A 27353-nucleotide genomic window follows, 5' to 3' on the forward strand; every position below is an offset into this window, starting at 1 on the left:
GTGAGGAGGAACTGGCCGGTGACGCCTGCCCAGACTGCGTACTGCTGCTGCTCGTCTGCTGTTGTTGCTGCTGTTGCTGTTGCTGCTGCTGTTGTTGCTGCTGTTGTTGTTGTTGCTGTTGCTGCTGCCCAGGCTGGTTGATAATGGTCACCTCTGCCACCACCACTGGCGGGGGCGGCTGCGGAACAGCTATGCTAGCAGCGGGAGTCTGTGCAACAAGTGTGTTTCAAAGCGTTACTCCCGATTCACATACCGTTGTAACAAAAAGGCTACAGGGCAACTTCAGAACACCTCCCTCCCACAGAAACCTTTAAAACCCAGTGTTCCACTATGCTGGACATAGTCATTCTGAATTTGGGGAACACTAGACTGTTAACTGATTTTATTTAAGCCCATTATTTAATTGTGATGGATTCAATAGCTGATGATACACCAGTAGATTTCTATGATGGGCCATAGATATTTCAGGTGGATTCTTGAATACCTGCGGTAACCACCAGTGCTATAGTGGAGGCACGGCCATCTGACGGTTATCCGTAGTTCCCGGTACGGTCGGATTTCTGCGACGAGCCTCGTTCGGAGAAGTCCCGCAGTTTTCTGCGAGCCGATAGCGGGCGCGCTACTCCGTCTGAACTGCGAGCTTACGTCGGCTACCCCGAAATCTTTCTCAAACGACTTTAAAGAATCTTTTCGCTAAAAAAATTGGTTTCTATGCTGGTTATAGGTTTTACAGGGTGGTCCATTGATCATGACCAGGCCAGATATCTCACGAAATAAGTGTCAAACGAAAAAACTACAAAGAACGAAACTTGTCTAGCTTGAAAGAGGATGGCGCTATGGTTGGCCCGCTAGATGGCGCTGCCATAGGTCAAACGGATATCAACTGCGTTTTTTTAAAATACGAACACTCATTTTTTATTACATATTCGTGTAATACGTAAAGAAATATGCATGTTTCAGTAGGACCACTTTTTGCGCTTTGTGACAGATGGCGCTGTAATAGTCACAAACACATTCCTGATAATTTTAGACGAACAGTTGGTAACAGGTAGGTTTTTTAAATTGAAATACAGAACATAGATATCTTTGAACATTTTATTTCGGTTGGTCCAATGTGAACCTATCAATTCTGAGAACGCATACTGTTACAGCGTGATTACCTGTAAATACCACATTAATGCAATAAATGCTCAAAATGATGTCCGTCAACGTCAATGCATTTGGCAATGCGTGTAACGACATTCCTCTAAACAGCGAGTAGTTCGCCTTCCGTAATGTTCGCACATGCATTGACAATGCGGTGACGCATGTTCTCAGACGTTGTCGGTAGACCACGATAGCAAATATCCTTCAACTTTCCCCACAGAAAAAAATCCGGGGGCGTCAGATCCGGTGAACGTGTGGGCCATGGTATGGTGCTTCGACGATCTATCCCCCTGTCATGAAATATGCTATTCAATACCGCTTCAATCGCACGCGAGCTATGTGCCGGACATCCATCACGTTGGAAGTACATCACCATTCTGTCATGGTGTGAAACATCTTGTAGTAACATCGGTAGAACATTATGTAGGAAATCAGCATACATTGCACCATTTATATTGCCATCGATAAAATAGGGGCCAATTATCCTTCCTCCCACAATGCCGTACCATACATTAACCCACCAAGGTCGCTGGATTTTCCGTTGCCCAATAGTGCATATTATGCCACTTTAGCGCTGTTGGTGAATGACGCTTCGTCGCTAAATAGAACGCGTCCTAAAATTCTGTCATCGTCCCTTAATTTCTCTTGTGCTCAGTGGCAGAACTCTGCACGACGTTTAAACTCGTCGCCATGCAATTCCTGGTGCATAGAAATATGGTACGGTCATAATCGATGTTGATGTATCATTCTCAGCACCGACATTTCTGAAATTCCGGATTCCCGCGCAATTTGTCTGCTGCTGATGTGCGGATTAGTAGCGACAGCACCTAAAACACCTACTTGGGCCTCACCATTTGTTGCAGGTCGTGGTTGACGTTTCTCATGTGGCTGAACACTTCCTGTTTCCTTAAATAACGTAACTATCCGGCGAACGGTCTGGACGCTTGGATGATGTTGTCCAGGATACCGATCAGCATACATAGCACACGCCCGTTGGGCACTTTGATCACAATACCCATACATCAACACGATATGGACCTTTTACGCAACTGGTAAACGGTCCATTTTAACACGAGTAATGTATCACGAAGCAAATACCGTCCACACTGGCGGAATGTTACGCGATACCACGTACTTATACGTTTGTAACTATTACAGCGCCTTCTCTCACAAAGCGAAAAAAGTGTTCCAACTAAAACATTCATATTTCTTTACGCACTCCACGAATAGGTAATAAGTATGCGGGTTCCTTTTTTAAACGTTTGACCTATGGCAGCGCCATCTAGAGGGCCAACCATAGCGCAATCTGGTATCCCCCTCCAAGATAGACGAGTTTCTTTCTTTGTGGTTTTTTCGTTTGATGGTTATTTAGTTAGATATTTGGCCCGGTCACTATCAATGGACCACCGTGTATATCGGCTTCATGATGATGGTATAACATTTCCGTAATGTAGTGTTGAGGCGGAACGAGTGCTGTATCATATAAGAGGTACAGAGACGAGCGAGTGTACCGGGGCTTACTCCACTTGACTACAGAAAACGGAACATCATCATAAAGCGCCTGTTCTCAACATGCAAAGGACTGCACCATGATTTAAGAGTGAAATTTATAATTAAAATAACTTTTCCAAACTTCATCAGTGTATTCTTAAGTAAAATTATGTTAACGTTCTAAAGTCTCAGAATGATCAAATGAATATGTTAGGCAAAATATACGCTCTCATGATGAAAATAAGTCGCACTGAATAATAAAACTAGAAATCTAATAATTCGCCAGAGTATGTAAATGTAGGCCATAGTTAACAGTACTTCACAAGAGCAATATTTTTGTTTAAACCGGCGTTTTTAAGGAAAACTGAAGCCACTAAATATTAGAATCAGAAAGCTGAAAATTTGTAGGTAGTTTCACGTAAAAGGATTATATATGTGACACCTATGGGCACCTCTATTAGTTTTCATGTTATTTACTAAAAACCAAATTTTGAGCAGAAAGGTCCTTATTCGTGATTGGTTAGGTATCATTTGTATTTCTAATAGGAAGTTATAATTGCAGCACTCAATCACATTTATGCAATAATAAAGTTGTACCAAGTTTCAAGCTAAAACCTTTTCAGTAAACTTAACTGAATTTACGCGAAATTCAAGAATGTAAATTGTTAAACGACAGTGCTATTATACTACGTAGACTGAGAATTGTGGCCAGTATTTTCTCCATTGCTCTCTGGATAATAGTTTTCAGACTCTTGAAAAGGATGCGTAGCCAATTTAACAGTATTTTCGTAACGACATAAGGAAGTAACGGCCATTTGATTACTGGCCGCCGCTGCACAGTGTGGGGACGGCCGCTGTGACAGTGCGGTTCTGCCGGCACTGTAGTTCACCGTGTTTGGTGAGAGGGTTATGCCGTTTGTAATGAAAAAAAAAACTGAGTTAACCGATCAACGAAGAACTTAAGTGGGTGTCTTACGACGTCCGCCCGGAGCAGATGCAACGAAAATACCGAACAAAATGAGCCGGCCGATGTGACCGAGCGGTTCTAGGAGCTTCAGTCGGGAACCGCGTTGCTGCTACGGTCGCAGGTTCGAATCCTGCCTCAGGCGTGGATGTTCCCCTAAGTCTAGGGGACTGATGACCTCAGATGTTAATTCCCATAGTGTTCAGAGCCATTTTTGCACAGTATGATTTTTTGCATGTAAGATACACACTGCGTAAAATTCGACAAGTGTGCGATAAAAATTAGTGATCGGTATGTATTTTCTTTTGGTGTGTACTAGACCACATATTGCTGCATATGAAATATAGCTAACGTGCTGAATTGTTCTTTAGATTAGGGAGGAGGTCTCGATCACCGACCTCGGGAAAACTGATATTATGTGTCATACTCATTTACTATTATGTGCACTAGCAATGAAGCTAGAATGAAATAACACACTTCATATCTCAGAAACGGTTTGAGACAACGAAACGAGATTTTCGCAAAGATAGCACACAAAGAAAGCAATATTTTGCCATATGGTAAACAAGCGGCATTTTCTTGTCTACCAAGATATAAAGTAACTCCAGACATTTGTAATGAAATGAACTAATGTTTTAAGACTCATAAGTAGCTGGTGAAATTAGAAGCAGTATGGCTTTGTAACAAGAGAGAGAAACTACACATTTATATTTATATAGAGAATATGCTTTTTGGTAAGCTTTCGATCGGATTTGCTCTCAGTTCCTCGTTTAATGAATCACTGTCTCAGAATTCTGTCGCAGTTATAACTTAATTAGGATGGTTCGAAGGTGACAGTGTGTAAATACCGCACTGTTCGGACACAAGAAGCAAATTTTTACATTGCAAGAGGAGACATTCAGGTGATACTCGAAATTCGCTTGTGATGAACGAGAAGTTCTCAAGTTACAGTACGTTTTAGCCGGTACAAGTATACTGACGGAGGTGGACCACAAAAAAAATTATACAACTGTACTGTGAAATACCTTGTTCGTGAAAATTGGTACATGAGCATTACAAGAACAAGATTACAAACAATAAGTCGTTTAATGAGATGGTGGTGTGAAAGGGGGAGGGGAGTGAGTTGTATGAAGCACAGTATAGTGAGCACCGATCAAATGTTGCTTTTCCTATGTTCAATGTTGTAGGGTATGACCCTCAACTCTAGTACACAAATGTAAGTGGGTTCATATTTATAAGTCTTCATGGAATTATACAAATTTAAGCTGTGTATTATACTTGGAATGGGGCCTATACAGTGACATGCCGTTGGCTGAATGGATTTACTGATAATTGGCGCGACTCTTTCTTCCATTCAGAGATTGTGGTATGATTGGCTGTTTTACGAATGTAAATAACGCATATAGTCTTTCTATCTTTCGACACAAAATGTGTGCTATCAAATGTCAGATAATTGCTGCAATAATAATTCTTGTATTCTTCCAGAATTTTTTATTACTAAGCTTGAGCTTGTTTCTGTATATATGTTAACGTCAACATAATACTCCTTTGGTGCTTGACATTACATGTCTACAAAATGAAATGAGAAACAGTTTTCTGATGGTTTACAAAACATCAATTACTTGATAACGAAGTGGAAATTGACTTCTTAAACCATCGTTGGGTGGTATCTCACGATGACCAAAGAAGCTGAAGACCACTTTCTCTTTTAGTCTTCTGGTGAACATCAGGAAAACATTTCCTATTTGACGCTACCAAATTAGTTTATAAATTTTGAACACAGCCTTTTTCAGCGCAAAAGTAGCTCTTACAACAGGGTTGATTACACTTACATGGAACAGGTCAGTCTAAATCAACAAAAATCCTACCGCAAAGCCAGCAATGTGAAAGAAGTTGTAAACGATGCAGAAATAATAGAGAACTGTCATATGGCCTTATTCACTGACGGAAGATTATTGTGAAAGGATATTAATCATTACCTTAAATTTTTCATACACAGAAGAAGCCGAACTCTGATATCTTACCAAAAGTAGTATAATAGCTCCCACATTTAATATAGTTACAAATTATGAAATTTGAAATAATTTCCCTCTCTTCTGGTACTCCATTTACCCTTAATCCAATTTTCAAACGAACAATCGACTCTTCCTATGACGTTGGTTGTACGTTTGTCCTCAGAACTTTCTGAAGGGCAATATCCTTTACAGTTGGGTAGTCATGTAACGTCCCTTCATTTGTTCGTACTGTATGCTTTCGGCGATGGAGCCATATTCGAACAGCATGATCTGGATAAAGAGTTTCATCATGATACATCATTGTGAAGTATGCACTATTCCCTGTCAACGAAACAGTTTGAAACATTGTTAAGGATCACGAGCATTATCCAAATTTACTGGATATCCAGTCACCCCGTGATACAGATAATTATTTTTTCATATGGACCTAAACATGTTTCAGCGCTTTCAGGCTGTCGTCAGCAACTATTCTTTACTAAATTCTTAAATTTATTGTTCATTATTGGGTTAGGATGTATCATTTGAAATTGTTAACTTGTCATATTTCTTGATAATCCTTTCTCGGCTCCGATCTCATTTGTTGTTGAAATGAACACATGAACACTACAGATCGTTTGCGGTACTTCGCTCACAAATGGTATTTGTCTACTTAACAGAAAGGTGCTGTGTGTCAAGTCCTGTTGTTCACTGCGCTTTGTAAAGGACGGGGAGAGACTGACTTAATATAACTGAGTAAATCACTATATGTAAAAAAAAAGTAAATTAAAATATCGTGTAAATCGTTCGCATGTGGCCGTACTTTTCACTGAGAAATTGTATTATGTAGTAAAACTGAACGTCTGTACCCGTGGTCCAGGGGTAGCGTCTTTGATTCATAATCAAAACGTATTCGGTCCCGGGTTCAATCCCCGCCACTGCCTAAATTGTGATACATAATCAGCATTGGCGGCCGAAGACTTCCTGCATAAGAAGTCAGCCTGATTTTGCCAACGGCCTTGTCAAAGAGGACGGAGGAGCGGATAGAGGTTCAGTGTACTCTCTTGTCCTAGGGATGGGAAATTGCCCCTAAAGGAGGAAGAATCAGCAATGATCAACGACATGAGGATGCAGAAGGTAATGGAAACCACTGCATTAAGGACACGTAACGTGTATCCACAGGACATGTGGCCTCTAGTTGAAGAAGTGCCATGATGATCTCTCCATTGGCAAAAGATTCCGGAATAGTCCCCCATTCGGATCTCCAGGAGGGGACTGCCGAGGAGGAGGTTACCATGAGAAAAAGATTGAATAATCAACGAAAGGATAATGTTCTACGAGCCGGGGCGTGGAATGTCAGAAGCTTGAACGTGGTAGGGAAACTAGAAAATCTGAAAAGGGAAATGCAAAGGCTCAATCTAGATATAGTAGGGGAAAGTGAAGTGAAGTGCAAGGAAGACAAGTATTTCTGTTGAGATGAGTATCGGGTAATATCAACAGCAGCAGAAAATGGTATTACAGATGTAGGATTCGTTATGAATAGGAAGGTAGGGAAGAGGGTGTATTACTGTTAACAGTTAAGTGACCGGGTTGTTCTAATCAGAATCGACAGCAACCCAACACCGACAACGATAGTTCAGGTATACATGTCGACGTCGCAAGCTGAATATGAACAGATAGAGAAAGTGTATGAGGATATTGACAGGGTAATACAGTATGTAAAGGGGGACGAAAATCTAATAGTCATGGGCGACTGGAATGCAGTTGTAGGGGAAGGAGTAGAAGAAAAGGTTACAGGAGAATATGGGCTTGGGACAAGGAATGAAAGAGGAGAAAGACTAATTGAGTTCTGTAACACGTTTCAGCTAGTAACAGCCAATACCCTGTTCAAGAATCACAAGAGGAGGAGGTATACTAGGAAAAGACCGGGAGATACGGGAAGATTTCAATTAGATTACATCATGGTCAGACAGAGATTCCGAAATCAGATACTGGATTGTAAGGCGTACCCAGGAGCAGAGATAGACTCAGATCACAATATAGTAGTGATGAGGAGTAGGCTGAAATTCAAGACATTATTCAGGAAGAATCAGTACGCTAACAAGTGGGATACGGAAGTTCTAAGGAATGACGAAATACGTTTGAAGTTCTCTAACGCTATAGATACAGCAATAAGGAAGAGCACAGTAGGCAACACAGTTGAAGAGGAATGGACGTCTCTAAAAAGGGCCGTCACAGAAGTTGGCAAGGAAAACATAGGTACAAAGAAGGTAGCTGCGAAGAAACCATGGGTAACAGAAGAAATAGTTCAGTTGATTGATGAAAGGAGGAAGTACAAACATGTTCCGGCAAAATCAGGAATACAGAAATACAAATCGCTGAGGAATGAAATAAATAGGAAGTGCAGGGAAGCTAAGACGAAATGGCTGCAGGAAAAATGTGAAGATATCGAAAAAGATATGATTGTCGGAAGGACAGACTCAGCATACAGGAAAGTCAAAACAACCTTTGGTGACATTAAAAGCAACGGTGGTAACATTAAGAGTGCAACGGGAATTCCACTGTTAAATGCAGAGGAGAGAGCAGATAGGTGGAAGGAATACAATGAAAGCCTCTATGAGGGTAAAGATTTGTCTGATGTGATAGAAGAAGAAACAGGAGTCGATTTAGAAGAGACAGGGGATCCCGTATTAGAATCGGAATTTAAAAGAGCTTTGGAGGACTTACGGTCAAAAAAGGCAGAAGGGATAGATAACATTCCATCAGAATTTCTAAAATCATTAGTGGAAGTGGCAACAAAACGGCTATTCACGTTGGTGTGTAGAATATATGAGTCTGGCGACATACCGTCTGACTTTTGGAAAAGCATCATCCACACAATTCCGAAGAGCTTAACAGCTCATGCAGGGAAGCTGCTAACAAGAATAATATACAGAAGAATGGAAAAGAAATTTGGGAATGCGCTAAGTGACGATCAGTTTGGCTTTAGGAAAAGTAAAGGCACGAGAGAGGCAATTCTGACGTTACGGTAATAATTGAAGCAAGGCTAAAGAAAAATCGAGACACATTCATAGGATTTGTCGACCTGGAAAAAGCGTTCGATAATATAAAATGGTGAAAGCTGAAAAACGTAGGGGTAAGCTGTTGGGAGAGACGGGTCATATACAATATGTACAACAAGCAAGAGGGAATAAAAAGAGTGGACGATCAAGAACGAATGATACGATTCGCTGATGACATTGCTATCCTGAGTGAAAGTGAAGAAGAATTAAATGATCTGCTGAACGAAATGAACAGTCTAATGAGTACACAGTATGGTTTGAGAGTAAATCGGAGAAAGACGAAGGTAATGAGAAGTAGTAGGAATGAGAACAGCGAGAAACTTAACATCAGGATTGATGGTCACGAAGTCAATGAAGTTAAGGAATTCTGCTACCTAGGCAGTAAAATAACCAATGACGGACGGAGCAAGGAAGACATCAAAAGCAGACTCGCTATGGCAAAAAAGGCATTTCTGGCCAAGAGAACTCTACTAATATCAAATACCGGCCTTAATTTGAGGAAGAAATTTCTGAGGATGTACGTCTGGAGTAAAGCATCGTATGGTAGTGAAACATGGACTGTGCGAAAACCGGAACAGAAGAGAATCGAAGCATTTGAGATGTGGTGCTATAGACGAATGTTGAAAATTAGGTGGACTGATAAGGTAAGGAATGAGGAGATTCTACGCAGAATCGTAAAGGAAAGGAATATGTGGAAAACACTGATAAGGAGAAGGGATAGGATGATAGGACATCTGCTAAGACATGAGGGAATGACTTCCATGGTACTAGAGGGAGCTGTAGAGAGCAAAAACTATAGAGGAAGACAGAGATTGGAATACGTCAAGCAAATAATTGAGGACGTAGGTTGAAAGTGCTACTCTGAGATGAAGAGGTTAGCACAGGAAAGGAATTCGTGGCGGGCCGCATCAAACCAGTCAGCAGACTGATGACAAAAAAAAAGTAAAACTGACTCTTTCTACATCACAGATCAAGGTCGAAAATATGATTCGTTGAATATGTGAATAACTAAACCACATGTTCTGTTCGAATAATACGTCTGTTGTATTTTCATATCGAAAAGACACACATGCTACTACCAAGCCTGTTGTTATTGCGGACTTCAGTCCTGAGACTGGTTTGATGCAGCTCTCCATGCTGCTCTATCCTGTGCAAGCTTCTTCATCTCCCAGTACCTACTGCAACCTACAACCTTCTGAATCTGCTTTGTGTATTCATCTCTTGGTCTCCCTCTACGACTTTTACCCTCGACGCTGCCCTCCAATATTAAATCGGTAATCCCTTGACGCTTCAGAATATGTCCTACCAACCGATCCCATCTTCTAGTCAAGTTGTGACACAAATTTCTCTTCTCCCCATTTCTATTCAGTACCTCCTCATCTAATCTTCAGCATTCCTCTGTAGCACAACATTTCGAAAGCTTCTATTCTCTTCTTATCTAAACTATTTATCGTCCACGTTTCACTTCCATATATGGCTACACTCCATACAAATACTTTCAGAAAGGACTTCGTGACACTTAAACCTATACTCGATTTTAACAAATTTCTCTTCTTCAGAAATGCTTTCCCTGCTATTGCAGGGCTACATTTTATATCCTCTCTACTTCGACAATCATCAGTTATTTTGCTCCCCAAATAACAAAACTCATTTACTACGTTAAGTGTTTCAATTCCTAATCTAATTCCGGCAGCACCGCTCGGTTTATATCGACTACATTCCAGTATCTTCGTTTCGCTTTTGTTGGTGTTCATCTTATACCCTCCTTTCAAGACACTGTCTATTCCATTCAACTGCTCTTCCAGGTTCTTTGCTGTTTCTGACAGAATTACAATGTAATCGGCGTATCTCAAAATATTTATATTCTCCCCATGGATTTTAATGAGTACTCTGAATTTTTCTTTTGTTTCCTATACCGCTTGCTCAATATACAGGTTTAATAACACCTGGGGCCGTCAACAACGCTGTCTCACTCCGTTCCCAACCACTGGTTCCCTTTCATGTCCCTCGACTCTTATAACTGCCATCTGGTTTCTGTTCAAACTGTAGATAGCCTTTTGCTCCCTGTATTTTACCCCTGCCACCTTCAGAATTTGAAAGAGGCTATTCCAGTCAACATTGTCAAAAGCTTTCTCTAAGTCACAAATGCTAGAAACGTAGGTTTGCTTTTCCTTAATCTAATTTTTAAGATACGTCGTAGGGTCAGTATTGCCTCACATGTTCCAACATTTTTACAGAATCCAAACTGATCTTCCCCGTGGTCGGCTTCTACCAGTTTTTCCATTCGTCTATAAAGAATACATGTTAGTATTTTGCAGCCGTGACTTATTAAACTGATAGTTCGGTAATTTTCACATTTGTCAAGACCTGCTTACTTTGGGATTGGAATTATTATATTCTTCTTGAAGTCTGAAGATATTTCGCCTGGCTCATACATCATACTCACCAGATGGTAGAGTTTTGTCAGGACTGGCTCTCCCAAGGCTGTCAGTAGTTCTAATGGAATGTTGTCTACTCTGAGGGACTTCTTTCGAGTTATGTCTTTTAGTGCTCTGTCATCAGCACCAAGCGTACACTAAACAATATACACGTGTCTCTAACTCACAGTTCTTGTTACAAATCTAAATGTTCATTAACACTTTTGTTAGTGTTTACTGACACCTCAGAACCCGTGACTATCGTGGTGTTTACTGTTTGCAGATTTTAAACGTAAGTACTTCGCTAGTACAGACATATCCCATTTGAAAGTGCAGTGTATTTTTACATGTGTCTCATGGGCACTTCCTTTGAGCAGTTAAGTGCATTGGGCATAGCCCTGCACTGCATTTACTGCGTTATGAAGTTCGTTGCCAGCAATCAATAAAAGCTACAAAATAACAGTAATATCCATGAACATAATATTAGAAGCATAAATGACTTACAATATCAGTGACTTGGGAACAGACAGGAGTGAAATGAAACTTCCTGGCAGATTAAAACTGTGTGCCCGACCGAGACTCGAACTCGGGACCTTTGCCTTTCACGGGCAATTGCTCTACCATGTGAGCTACCCAAGCACGACTCACGCCCGGTCCTCACAGCTTTACTTCTGCCAGTATCTCGTCTCCTACGTTCCAAACTTTACAGAAGGTCTCCAGCGAACCTTGCAGAACTAGCACTCGTGAAAGAAAGGGTATTACGGAGTCGTGGCTTAGCCACAGTCAGGGGCATGTTTCCAGAATGAGATTTTCACTCTGCGGCGGAGTGTGCGCTGATATAAAACTTTCTGGTAGATTAAAACTGTGTGCCCGACCGAGACTCGAACTCGGGACCTTTGCCTTTCGCGGGTAAGTGCTCTACCAACTGAGATACCGAAGCTCGACTCACGCCCCCTCCTCACAGCTTTACTTCTGCCAGTATCTCGTCTGCTACCTTCCAAACGTTACACACAGTTTTAATCTGCCAGGAAGTTCCATATCAGCGCACACTCCGCTGCAGAGTGAAAATCTCATTCAGGAGTGAGATATTCAACCGTTAAAAAACGACATACTAAATGATGTAAGAAAGCTAATGAGTGATGTAATTAACCCCAAATTGATATCATCTGCTTCACATCTCTTTCTGGTCCAAAAAAGAATTTAAAAGTTTCTAATAATTATATGATGTGTGTATGTGGGTCTGAGAGTGAGAGTGGGAGAGGGAGTGAAAGAGAGAGAGGGAGAGAAAGAAAGAAAGAACATACAAAGTGATCCAAGACAGAACCACATCGAAAATCAATAGTGTTATTCTAAGCGTAAAACATGCCAGTTCTCGGATGCAGCCAATTCAAAGGACACGCTTACACTCACACTGGGTTCACACAAGTAATGGGATACTTTTTGCCACCTGTGGTATGAACGTATGTGAACTTTTGACCAGAAAGAAATGAGTGTGTAAGAGGATTGCTTTCAAGCTGTAAGATACTGGACTCGACTGCTGTTGTAGCACAAAATGTTGAAAAAAAGGGGTAGTCAGTACTAAACCGGATGGTGCCAAGCGGCCTGAGGACGTACCCCGGCACTGGGTGAGGTGGCGGGGGGCGTGGTGGAGCTGGTGATGATGGTGGGCGGCGGCAGGCCCTGGCCGCAGGTGCTGGTGCCAATGCTGGAGCTGGTGACGTCCGCCGTGGTGGCGGGGGCGGTGCCTGCGGCGCCGGCGCCGGAGGGGGGCGGAGGCGGCGCGGGCACCGCCATGGACGGCCCCGAGTCCGACGCCGTGGACGACGTGGACGGCCGCTGCTCCTGCAGGCCAACGTGCGGAGTCACGTTACTGAAGCTACAGCTGTCACAAAATGTGGCACCTATTCTTTGTCAGAGCGAGAGGGACAATAACAGCCAAAGCGACGTCATCACTCAATGCGTCATTATAAGTATAATTCACAGAACTGAGAGACCAAAAACTTAGTATAAAGTAACAAAAATGTAGTAAATCAGTCAAATTTAACATGCAAATAAGAATGTTGTAATTGTACACTTTTATCTGCATCTAGAAATAGGATTATCATTGGTATTTCTCTACACACAAATCCGTGAGAGTTGGAGGGGGAGGAGATTTCCCCTGAACAGCACGGTGCAATGCATCCCACATATGTTCAATAATGTTCATGTCTGGGAAGTCTGAAGCCAGTCTGTAACAATTCTGTAAGTGTGGGGAGCCGCATTTTATGCCCTGCTGGAATTGCCTAACTCCGTCTCAATGCGTAATCGACATCAGTGGCCGCAGGTGATCAGGCTGCTTACTTACGTGTCAGCTATCGTATCTACACGTATCAGGGTTCCGTATCACTCCAACTCCACACATCCTACACGATTACAGAGCCTCCACCAGCTTGAACAGACTCCTGTTGACATGCAGGGTCTATGTTTTCATCAGGTTGTCTCCATACCCGTACACGTCCATCCGCTCTGTAGAATATGAAACGAGACTCGTCCAACCAGGCAACATGTTTCCAGTCATCCACAGTCCACTGACGATGTTGACGGGCCCAGGCGAGGCGTGAAGCTCCGTGTAGTGCAGTCATGAAACGGACACGAGTGGGCGTTCGGCTCCGAAAGCCCATATTGATGGTGTTTCGTTGATTGGTTTGCACGCTAACACTTGTTGATGACCTAGTATTGGAACCTGCAGCAATTTTGGGAAAGGTTGCGCTTATGTCACTTTAAACGATTCTCTCCAGTCTTCATTGGTCCCATTATTGCAGAATCTTTTTCCGGTCGCAGAGATGTCGGAGATTTGATGACTTATTGGTTTCCTGGTACGGTCATGAAATGGTCATATGCGAAAATCCACACTTCATCGCTACCTTTGAATTGCTGTATCCCATCGCTCCTGCCGGCTGCTGTGACCGAGCAGTTCTAGGCGCTTCAGTCCGGAACAGGTTTGCTGGTGTCGCAGGTTCGAATCTTGGCTCGGGCTTGGATGTGTGTAACGTTCTCAGGTTTAAGTAGACTTAGGGGACAGACCACCTCAGATGTTAGGTCCAATACTGTTCAGAGCCTTTTGAACCATTTTGAACCATCGCTCCTGCGCCGACTACAACACCACATTCAAACTCACTCTTGATAACGTGTCGTTGTAGCAGCAGCAACAGATCTAACAACAACGCCAAACACTTGTTGTCTCATATAGGTGTTGCCTAAGTCTAGTGGACTGATGACCTCACATGTTAAGTCCTATAGTGTTCAGAGCCGTTTGACCCATTTTGAACCATTGCCCCTGCGCCAACTACAACACCACATTCAAACTCACTCTTGATAACCTGTCATTGTAGCGGCAGCAGCTGATGTAACAACTGTGCCAGACACTTGTTGTCTCATATAAGTGTTTCTGACCGCAGTGCTATATTCTGCCTGCTTACATATCCCTGCATTTGAATTCACATACCTGTACCAGTTTCTCTGGGGGTTCAATATATATGTATATATATATATTGTGTGTGTGTGTGTGTGTGTGTGTGTGTGTGTGTGTGTGTGTGTGTGTGTGTGTGTGTGTAATGTACATGCATGTCACACATCTCCTCCTAAGTCACTGAACTAATTTCAACCAAGAGGATACACATATCACTTCCTGTCAAAGAGGTGGAGGTACTGGTGGAAATGCAATGAAGTCCATGACGTGTGAATACCCATACTTTAGTTATTCACTATCCAAGAATGAGATAACTTAATGACATGCAACAAGCTTCACCATTCATTTCAAACCTTACGAAACAGTTTCTTGCTGCAACTCCTAAGAAACGACAAACAGAAATAATTTAATCACTTACTATGCTTTTTTGCAGTAAAACTGTCCTGTGAAGCATGATGTTTCAATTTACTGCTTCTTTGATATTAACTGTATTAGTGATGCATTTTGCAAATAGTATTCAAGTGTATCATTGAAAGTATCAGCAAAATTATATAATTGTACGATGTATAGTTCAGGAGATAAGACAATGGAAGACTGCCATAGCACGCAAGACATTCAAGTTTATTACTGTGTTGCTACAATTTTATCCCCAACACCTTTCACAGACAGTATTCACATATGCCGTCGAATGTATCAACAGAAATATATCACAGTATGACATAGTTCAAGAGATAAGACGTCATATACATTTAGCTGTGTGAAAATGAAACTACAAGGCGAAATTCGCTAGAGATAAATGTGAAATATGTGTACAAGTTAGTATGAAACACATTAAGTATATATTATGTGCATCGTGGGCAAAGACACTGACGAAAAACTCATCCTAAAAGCCTGGTACGATTTCAAATAAATTTAATACAAATATTAGTTACTGCCTGGAAAGAAATATTGTGGGGCTTAAGAACCACATTTTGGACTGAGTGTGATGAACCTGGAAAGAGAAGGGAGGAGAAGGAGATGGACAAACGGCGAAGGGGAAGGAGATAGTGACAGATGGGGGAGGAGGAGATGGCCAGAGAGGGGCAGCAGGAGATCGGTAGAGAGGAGTAGGAGGAGATGGGTAGAGACAGAGGAGACGAGGAAATGGATAGAAGGGAGGGGGAGTAGGAGGTGGACAGAAAGAGAGGCAAAGGAGAGGAACAGAGATGTGGTGAAGGAGGAGATGGATGTGGAGATGGGGACGCAGGAGCTGGATAGAAGATTGAAATGAATATGTACCCAGACAATGCTTGGTACTCAGCTAATACGTAAATGTAAATATTTCGCCAGACCAAGTAAGACAATATGCATCTTTCTCAACGAAAAACTGATTAAGTAATTCACTGAATAGTGACAACAGAAGTAAAAATTAGATAAATCAAAATGAAAATAAGATTATTGCAATTATATTCCCAGAAAATGAAAAATTGAAATTATAGCCTGTAAGCCTCTAAGATGGCTATCTTTGATGATGTTATTGGATGTGTTAAAATTGGTAAAGGAAAATGATATATTTAAAAAATTGTGGTCAGAGAAAAAGTTCTTAGGCCACAGTATCTTCTGTGTCTGCAATGGTAGCAGTGTAGATTCATAGAATCTTTGACCATCAGTAGTGGATAGCTGTGGTGTCCAGCAGCAGGGATTATTTGAGTCTACAGTCTAGTGCATGGACGCATATTTGAAACTATGTGAATTTCCTATTTATTATGAGGAGGAATCATGACTCAGAACACTGGTTTAACAGCATATGGACTCAAAAAAAGTTTTGAAATGAAGAACAAGGTATCATTTAATGTGAAATGTTTGTTTTTATTTTTGTAGACTTGCATTGTCAGTCCACTTCACCCTTGTTACAGTCGAGTTTTTGATCATTATTCTGCTGATTGATCTTCTGACTTAATTTACAGTAATGTAGAAAGTATTATATTAAAAGTTTTTCATATTAGGTTCTTTAATTGTTTTCTATGATGAGTTCCTTCGTTACTGAATTTTCGTTACTTAAAGGTTGAGTCACGTGTTTCATTCGCATTATGGACACGAATTAGGCAGACCAACAGTTGTTAGATTTAGCAGCATTTTTTAAACTGTTATGCAGACTTGCTGTGTTGCTGTTTCTGCCAGTACTTCATTTAAAAGGTGAGATTCACAATATGTGATTGTTTCGTTTCCTTTGCGCAAAGTAGGTTCTGTTAGTTTCTTTATTTTACAAGGGCCATATGTTAGTGCAGAAATTGTCATGTGTTTGAAGTTACATTCTTATACAGGTCGACATTACAGTTTCTTCCTACAGTTACGTTTCTTCAAACAGTTCGCACTGACCAAGTCTACTGAATGAGTTCGCTCATTTATTTGCTTATGAATGAGAACGGTTTTAACAAAAACATTATTCTTCATGCAATTGATGTGGCTTTGAGGTCAGTAGCACATTTAGGTAGCCAGTTCACATTCCCAGGTTTACGTTCATGATAATGCACACAAAGGTAAAATGTGTTTACTTACAAGATATTATGGGATATTCCCATACAGAGTAAAGGGTGTATGCTTCAATGATACTTTTCAATTCTCATTAAAAAATCTGAGGTTCTCATATGTGTTATGCACTTCAGCCAGAAATATAATAACAACTTAGTGTACACATTAGTTAATGATATACAATATGTGCAGTTGTTAAGAGAGAGTCAGCCACCAGAAAACCGTTTCTCTGTTTAGTGCTCACTGAGTGAATACTGACGTTCGTTTAAAATCAGTCCACATCACCAAATATGAGTCCTGTTACATAATATGTGTACAAGGATAGAAGAATTAAAGTTATGTGAGACCCTGGAAACAGCCTGCACAAGTATGTTACCAACAACCCAATACTTAGTCATTTTCTGAGAGAAGAATATCATTCCTGCATTAATGGGAAAGCCTCAAAATTTGTAACATAATGTATGTAGAATAGGTTTATAGAATATTTAAACATTCACTTAAAATTTTTCACTAGCTTTTAACCCAGGAAGAAAGAAGAAAAAAACAAAGTAATTTTTTAAGAAAATGTTCAAACTGTAATTAAATGATGGATGTGGCTTAATCTTCTATGCTAAAGCAAACCGAATTTTGGATCTCATGGTTGAAACCAGTACAGGTCAACTATCTGATACATAACAATCTCAAGATGGAAAAAGGAATACGAGAAAGAATTTTAAAATGAAATGAACGACTAATAAAATATAAGAATGGAAATGATAACAGAAAACCGTGGTAAACATAAAAGTATTGCAGAAGATGAAATTACCATTATTCCTGTTAAGTAACTGTAGAATTAAATATGCATGTAGCTGTTAAGTAAATCGACTCTTGGGTCATAGGTTACTTTTATTGAGAAAATGACATGTAAAGCAGTTTGATTCAGGAAACTTAAGATCAGATGTATATTTTAGATTTCTGAACAAAATAGTTGGATTCGATATGATAAATGAGTCACTGAGAAACCAGTTTACAATATTTATAAAAAGGTAGAGAAATGTAATGAATAAATTGGATACTTCCTTACTGAGGATGAATAAATGTATGACTGAAGTAAAGGACGATAAGAACAATATGAGGTGTATAATTTATACCATGTTTGAAGATTCTAACACAGCAACAACAGGTCTCACTTGTCACAAGCAGAGTGTTACAAAACTATCTCTGAAATTGCTGAACTTATCATCAGCCAGACTCTACCATATAGGTTACACATAATTAGATATTTTACAAATCACTAATCTTATTCTGCAGAAGAAGCCACTAACTGGTGTGTAAGATATTAATTAATGACACTGCAATTACTACAATCACAGAAATTAGTACAATGAATAGAAAAGATGCTGAAGAACAAATCCCCTTTTGTAATACTACAAAAATTCAGTATGAATACTAAATAATTAGAGTTATAATGAATGAGACATTGTGGAAAACTATATGTCATAGAAGCAAATTACTTCACTCACAGTTAAACAAAAACGTTGACGATGAAATGAAGTATACAGAAAACAGGAAAACAACATTGAGTAATACAAAATGAAGAATGGAACATAAAGTGTCCGTGTAGAATATAGGTAAAAATTGAAAGATATGAGAAATAATAGTAATTTAATTGTGATGTTTATAGTTTGTAACAATATTTCTATCGTTTGATGTTTATAGTTTGGATGTACAGTGTATGAGGAATCAGAGAGTCGAAAATTTCTCTGAATATAATAAACAAATGATTTCATTATTTAATACCGGTTACGATAACAATGTTTCAGTTGTTCATTATAGCTCCTTGAGTTTCAAACAATTTTTCCATATGTAGTGTATTTTCGAAGAACGTTGTTTCACAACATAGCTTGGTTTTAATTAGTCTGTTGCATGTTTATAAACTCATATTCCTGCTCTCATCTGCATGATAATTTGTGACTTAAAATTCGAAACAGAATTTTCTAATTTTCAAACCTGTCATTATCGACATTTCAGCTCTTTTAAATGGTTGATTTGGGAATTTGTGAATAATAACAATTCTTTAAAATACATCTTTACTAACAGCTTTATAATTTTGAAATTTTTTCCACCATGAGACAGTAGTAATAGACACAGTAGTAATAGACACAGACATGATGTGGCTCGCCAAACGTTGCACATACAAAGATTAATACAACAATGTATGCCTAATAACGAATAAATCCCTTACGGCATATCAAAATAATGTCCCATAGTGTCCAAGTGTGATAATGAGGTATGCATTATGCCAAAAACGTACGTGCTGACTATCGAAATTGCTCATCAATGCATTGGCGTTCGTGTGTAAAATGAGATCTGTTAATAGACGTTAATACAGTAGCAAGCATGATAATTGTAAATGAAGTGAGAATGCATGAAATGCAGGGGTGATCAATAGATAGTGGCCTCTCAGAATGGGATACTGATAAATGTTGTTACTAATGAAGATAATAATCTACATAACGCATGTTTCTTAGAGGAGGCACTGAGGCAAAAATTAATCATATTAGGAAACTGCTCAAAGACGTGGACTGGACTGATGTATGTAGTGCTCACTAGATGAACAGAACTTAAAAGAAATTTATTAATAAATGTCCTTACCACCATTTCACAAAAACTAACATGAATTAAACCAAAGATTACAGAAACAGCAATGGATTACTTGAAGAATAAAGGTATCTTGAAGAGCAAAAAGGAAGCAATACTGGTCAATCACAAAGAGCTGTGATGTTGAGGGTTGCTCATTACAATGTGTACAATAAGATATTAATGCTAGTTATATAGATCTTACAAGAAATTAAATAAAGTGTTTGAATGGCGTTGTTGGCTGGGAGGCCCCATGTGGGGTAGTTCAGCCACTGTATCGGAAGACCTTTTTATTTGCCGCCACTTCGACGACTTCTGGGTCGATGATGATGAAATTTATGATAAAGGACACACAACATCTAGTCCCCTGCCAGGAATCGAACCCGGGCCACTTGTATGGTAGGCAGACATGCTACCACTATGCTACAGAGGTGGACACTTCACAAGAAAAATATACTAACCAAAATAAATATAATATGTTGTGCAATGAAGAAAGACAATGTTTGAAATAGAGATGAGGAGGACCTGATAGCCTGAAGAATAAGAGGTATATTGGCAATTGATATGAAATTTTTTTAACAAGCATTAAACAGTTATAGAAAATACGGGATTCTTAGGTTCAGTAGATCCTGCCACAGAATATCTCTTGTCAGCCATTATTAAAAAAAATATTTAGAATGAAAATATTTAGAATGAAAAATTCTAGTGTTTATGTTGAAACGTTATTAAAGTTAAATGAATAGTGTTCTTCTAAGTTAAAGAACATTTTAAGATGTTTGTGTAATAAATCATATAGGACTGGAATGTTTTGCAATTGTATGGTGTATGCTGAAGCCAAGCCTCTGTGTAGGAAATGAAATTAAGGAAAACCATGATACTTCTGTCCAATTTTACTGTAGCAAGTATTTTAGAAAATTGAAGAAAATTCAAATACAGTCTGCTTCCTAAACATCTGACTAGTGTACAAATCATAGCTGGATGTCCTATCAAACTCCAACATTCAGAAGGCTGTTGAAACATATTGAGGAGTTTGGTTGTACATAAAGTGAGACTGGAAATAATTCATCAGATAATGTATTATAGACTCTGTTATCTATCAAAGAAATCTAGTTGCATAATATACATTAAGCCTCTTAAGCAAGATATTCGTGTGTAAAAGAAAATTCTAGAGAAAGAATCCCATTTTGTCTTTTAGACACAAAACGAAGGGAGTCAATAGGAAAGAGTTCAGTATTAATCTATCTAACATCATTGTAATTAGAGTGAATTACATCTTTATTTCAATCCATTCAGTCATAAAGCCCTTACATTTCATGTGTATCTTCAATGTATAACCAAAAGCCAAATTTGTAAATTATATATAGTCTTGAAAAATTCAATCCAGAAAATTTTAATTGACATTAATAAATGGATTCTAGCTAATTCTTTGACACTAAACTTTAAAAAACACACTGCATTCACCTCAAAACGTGTACCAGGTTTTCCCCAGTATATGTCTAAAATGTAAAGACAAGCATATAAAAAAAATCAACAGTGTTCTATTCTTGGAATTACGACACTTAATTAATTCAGTTGGGAGGAATATACTGCTCAGTCCTGAAATGTCTATTCAAACCCTTACTTGCTGTGTGGGTGTATGGTGTCAGAGACAGGTGATGTAAAAATAAATTATCATAAAGTCAAGCTTTTCAGGTTCAAAAATTGTATAATACAAATTATTTGTGATGTGAACTCAAGGAGATCCTTCACAGATTTGTTCAAGAAAATGGGATGACAACTACTGTTTATATATATGAAAAATGCCTTCTTTTGCTAGAACAGGAATTTCATCTTTAGTTAAATCTTCATCAGACAGGTCAATAACAGTTTGAGAATTATCCTCAATTTAAGCTACCAACGTTTTCTTCTTTAGCCTAGATCTCGCGCAGTTGGACTAGAAGTTGTAAGAGTACTCCACACCAGCCATGAAAGCTTATATTGCATGTTTGTGACAAATTACTCACTACTAGGAGACGAGATACTGGCAGAAGTAAAGCTGTGAGTACGGGGCGTGAGTCGTGCTTCGGTGGCTCAGAAGGCAGAGCACTTGCCCGCGAAAGGCAAAGGTCCCGAGCTCGAGTCTCGCTCGGGCACACAGTTTTAATCTGCTAGCAAGTTTCATACTCACTACCACTGAACTGTTTACACTTTTTTACTAGTTCCACATTCATGAGTATCATTTCACTAATGAGCTGTGAAAGGGGTACTAGACTGTTTCTTTTTTCTAAAGATGCACATGTATAATGTACTCTTGCTTTATGAGATATTCTACATTCTTGGCGATCTGCTTACTACAGCTCTATGGACCAAAAAGCATTTATAATATAATCATCTAACAACCAATCACACTGATAACATATTCACATCACTTTCCAATGATAAGTGAACTGAAATGGAGTTGGATTATCCAACACATCAGAGAGATCAAATGCTATTGGAGACAAATGGTTCAAACTGTTCTGAGGACTATGGGACTTAACTTCTGAGGTCATCAGTCCCCTAGAACTACTTAAACCTAACTAACCTAAGGACATCACATTCATCCATGCCTGAAGCAGGATTCGAACCTTCGACCATAGCGGTCGTGAGGTTCCAGACTGAAGCACCTAGAACAGCTTGGCCATTCTGGCCGGCTATTGGAGACACCAGCTGTACATCAGAACAAGGTAACAAAGCGAAAAACGGATTTAAAGAACCACATTAGGGTATGTATCACAACACTGTATCAGTTGTATGACAAATTATGGTTTCAAGTATGAGTAATGGAATCTAAAAAATAATTTCAACAAAATATGATATTGTTAACTTTGAGAATGTTAAATATAGCTTCACCCTATGATTACGCTTTACTTAAGATGAGCCTATAATCAAACCTTAAGTGAGGCATCCTTGGTAGCAAACAAGACTCAGGAAACATACCTAGTAACACAAATAAAAAAGTGATGATACAGTATTAAGCTATTACAAATAACTGTCAGCATGCAATTGAATAAACGTTCATCCAGTATCAGAAAACAAAACACTGAGGTAGAAAATTATCAATAACTTTAAAAAGCTTCATCCTATAGCAGAAATTAATCTGACACTAAAGATGCTTGCATTTGATCAAGTACAGAAAAGGATATAGCCCTAATGGGTGGTACAATGTATGGTAAACCCTGTCATAAACATCATAACGTTTTGCAGATAATAGATAAAGATGTAGATGTGTATGAGGGAAACAGGAGACAATGTAAAAATAGCAATAAGTCTGTTTAATGATATGACTAACCAGAGTTTTTGGATTTAGAATTATCCTAGGGTAGGAAAACAAAATTCGTTTGAGCTATAGCATTATCCTTTAGACACAATAAAATGCCCTAAAACAAATTTTCTTGCATGTGTAGGATTGATGAGTGCACAATAAAGTATCGTGAGTAGTTAAAAGTCCGTTCGAAATATGTATTCTATGGATTTCTGTTCTAAGTACACATCAAACATACGATGAGATCTGAAGTAGAGGCCTATGGTATGTTCTCTGATAATCAATAATGAAGACAGTAAAATGATTAATAGTGTAATACATATTTCAGGTAACACTGTAGAGCTTTGAGAGGAAGAAAATGCGATTTCATTAACACAAAAGTAAAAAAAAAGAAATAGAAGTCAACAGTGGTACTTTGGATAACAGCACTTGTGGACATTACAATGCACAAAATTCACGTAAAGTTTTTGTATGTGTATAGAAGAAATAGAGGATTAATTATGAGCTTTATCTCCTTAAGTACATATTTCTTGTTTAGTGTAGACAACAACGAATTGTACGCTTCTTGTATAAATGAGAATAACTGTTTTTTGTACAGTGTGATAGATTGGCAGTATGGATTGTGAAAACAGGAGAAATAAGGGAAGATTGAAAACGTCACAGATCAAACAGAAAAAGGATAGAATATAAGCTATGATATGAGGAGGAAATGCAAGATGTGATGAGCAATTCTAAAAGGGAAATCAAAGGGCAATTGAGAATACTGGAAGAATAACAAAATCATTTCTTCAGTATTGGCACAGAGATGGATATTATAAGTAAGGTGAATACTGTCCTTTACCATTGTCTTGAATTCATCGTCTACTGGATTCTCAGTAAACTACATGATAGCTTGTCACATTTGTGGCCAGCAATAGAAGGAAAGCTTGAGCTTCAGAGATGAAATCTACTTATTGAAAATACATTAGAGAAAATTTATTCACCCCCAAGAGAACTACATAACAGAGTAAATTTACTTCTTACTAAAATTCAATTCATTTTATTGTTGGACAGAGTCATTTCTGACGTTACGCTTGACAACGGAAATGTGACTCAAGAGAAAGTGAGACTCTTCCATAGAGTTCTTCGATCTATAAAAAGTACTGGACAATGCTTATGGTGCAAGGTGTACGAAGTCTTCAGCAAAGTAAGCATACGCCAGAAACAATGTGGGAAAATGTACGACTTGCACGAGACCAAGTGGGAAAAATAAAAAGGATGGAAAAAGAGAGAAACATTCAGATTGAAATTTTTCAAATTGAAGGTGGTTCATCACTGTATATACTCTTCTTTTACCCAGTTTAAGAGTCTGAAAACTTTTTCGGAAACTGCTGAAAATGGTTTTGGTGACGTGAAATATTCTTGCCTAGCTATTGTTACAGCCTGTGTTCCTTATTATTCTTACATATTGTAATGGACTCTGCAACTATAATGGCATTAATGACTGGATTACTATAACATGGCTTCAGGGCTTTGAAATTCGTAACATCCCCATTCAGAGTGTTCCTTTAGTATTTTTTGAGATAGATATAGAGTGTTGTTTCCAATGTCATGTGTGTCATCATGACTTTGCTACATATTGGGAGCAGTTATATGCTTTACTAATGAAACATTTTCGTAGTCATCCTAATCTCCCTAACAACATTTTTCCAAGTCTGACTATATTACCCCAAATTGCCCTTTGCAAACGGAAGCAGACTACTCCACATAAATGCAATTTCCCCATCAGCAACAATAGCCTTTTTCTTGAATTGTTTCTATATACAGCAGATATGGTGAGAAAACCTCTCTGGCTTTCTAAGTCTGCTATTTGAGAACTGAAGTCAGTTGCTGTCGTTGTTGCCGCATCTGGACTCCATCACTGTATATGGAGCGCGACTACTTAATGTCTTGCATATGTGAGTCACGGTAACAAACAGGGACCACCACGCCCTTTGCACAAAACGGAGCTATAAGCACATTTACTTACAAGTAATCCATGTAAATTCAGACGGTTACAACAATATGCCAAGTTCAGGGAAATCAATTAATTAATTAATTAATTACTATTATCATTATAAACACACTATATGAAATAAGTCTGGTCTATTTAGGTTGAATTTAATGAATGGTGCATTCATACTGCAATATTATATAAATTTATGGGTTTAAACTTTGCTAACAAGGCAGTATTTCATTTGAGGGCACACTAGGGAGAAAAGTTTGCATGTAATACGGTTTCAGTACTGTGATAGGAAGCCTTTTTTTCTTTAGATCATCAGTCTTCCGACTGGTTTGATGCAGCCCTCCACGATTTCCACTCCTGTGCCAACGTCTTCATCTCACAGTAGCATTTGCAAAGTACACCATCCATTTTTTGCTGGATTCATTCCAACTTCTATCTTCCTGTACAGTTTATATCCTCTAGAACTCTTTCTAGTACCATGGAAGTCATTCCTCAGGCCTTTACAAATGTCCTATCAACCTGTCCCTTCTCCTTATCAGTGTTTCTGATATACTCCTTTCCTCTCCGATTCTGTGCAGAATTTCCTCTGTCCTTAACTTATCAGTCCACCTCATTTCCAACATTCGCCTGTAGCACCACAGCGCAAATGCTTCCATTCTCTTCTGTTCTGGTTTTCCCACAGTCCATGTTTCACTACCAGACATACATTCTTAAAAATTTCTTCCTCAAGTTAAGGCCGATGTTTGATATTAGTAGACTTCTCTTCGCCAGGAATGCCCTTTTTCCCATTGCTGGCATACTTTCGACATCCTGCTTACTCTGTCCCTCATTGGTTATTTTACAGCCTGTGTAGCAGCATTCCTTAACTTCATCTACTTTGTGACCATCAATCGTTATGCAAAGTTTCTCGCTATTCTCATTTCTACTACTTCTCATTACTTTCGTCTTTCTTCAATTTACTCTCAATCCATATTCTGTACTCATTATTGTTCATTCAATTCAGCAGATCATGTAATTCTTGTTCCCTTTCGCTCAGGATAGTAATGTCATCAGCGAATCGTATTGGTAACATTTAACCATGAATTTTAATCCTACTCCTAAACCTTTCTTTTATTTCCATCATTTATTTTTCAATGTACAGTTTGAACAGTAGAGGCGAAAGACTATATCCCTGCCCTATGCCCTCTTCAATCTGAGCACTTCGTTCTTGGTCGTCCACTCTTATTTATTCACTCTTTGCTCTTGTACATATTGTGTATTACCCGTCTCATTTTTGTACTTCCTCTTTTCATAGACTAACTGAGGTATTTCTTCTGTTACTCATAGTTTATTCGCAGTTACCTTCTTTGTACCAATGTTGTTGTTATTTTTTTTAAGTTTCTGCGATGGCCTTTTTTTAGAGATATCCATTCGTCTTCAACTGTGCTGCCTACTGAGCTACTCCTTCTTACTGTATCTATAGTCTAAGAGAACTTCAAGCGTATCTCGTCATTCCTTACTACTTCAGTATTCCACTTCTTTGGGTATTGATTCTTCCTGACTAATGTTTCAAATTTCAACCTATTCTTCACCACTACTATATTTTAAGCTAAATTTGCTCCTGGGAACGCCTTACTATCCAGTATCTGATTTTGGAACATCTATCTCACCATGATGTAATCTAACTGAAATCTCCTGTATCATCCGGCCTTTTCCAAGCATACGTCCGCCGCTAGTGATTCTTGAACAGAGTATTCTCCTCTCTCATTCCTTGTCCGAAGCCCATATTCTCATACAAACTTTACTTCTACTCCTTCTCCTACAACTACATTCCAGTCCCTCACGACTATTAGATTTTCATCTCCCCTTACATACTGCGCTACCCTTTCAATATCCCATATACATTCTTTATCTCCTCATCATTAGCTTGCAACGTCGGCATGTACGCCTGAACTATCGTTGTCGGTGTTGATTTACTGTCGATTCTGATGAGAACAGTATCCCTGAACTGTTCACAGTAACACACTCTCTACCCTACCTTCTTGCTCATAACGAATCCTACTCTTGTTATACCATTTTTTGCCACCTTTACTCATCTGACAAGAAATCGTTGTCTTCTTTCCATTTCATTTCACTGACCCCTACTCTATCTAGATTGACCCTTTTCATTTCCGACTTCACGTTTCCATACCAAGTTGAAGCTTCTGACAATTCACACTCAGACTCGTAAAACGTTATCCTTTAGTTGGTTATTCAGCCACTTGTCCAGTGGATACACGTTGCGTGATTCTAATGCAGTGGTTTCTATTGCCTTCTGCGTCCTTATCCCGTTGATCATTGCTGATTCTTCCGCCTTTATGGGCAGTTTCCCACCTGAAGGGCAAGAGAGTGTCCTGAACCTCTGTCTGCTCCTCTGCCGTCTTGACAAGGTCGTTAGCAGAAGTCTTCGCCAATACTG

The 27353-nt window shown here is 39.1% G+C and overlaps 1 protein-coding gene across 1 annotated transcript in view; it reads right to left on the bottom strand.

Moving 5' to 3' along the window:
• The window catches only part of LOC126291467 (uncharacterized), a 2161958-nt gene that overhangs the window by 1988674 nt on the left and 145931 nt on the right, over positions 1-27353 (bottom strand). Inside the window, exon 8 of the mRNA XM_049984978.1 lies at positions 12772-12913. Within this exon, the coding sequence (XP_049840935.1) occupies positions 12772-12913 (142 nt within the window). The remainder of the gene's footprint in view (positions 1-12771; positions 12914-27353) is intronic.

This window comes from Schistocerca gregaria, chromosome 9 (genome assembly GCF_023897955.1).
Source record: "Schistocerca gregaria isolate iqSchGreg1 chromosome 9, iqSchGreg1.2, whole genome shotgun sequence".
NCBI classification, from domain to species: domain Eukaryota; kingdom Metazoa; phylum Arthropoda; class Insecta; order Orthoptera; family Acrididae; genus Schistocerca; species Schistocerca gregaria.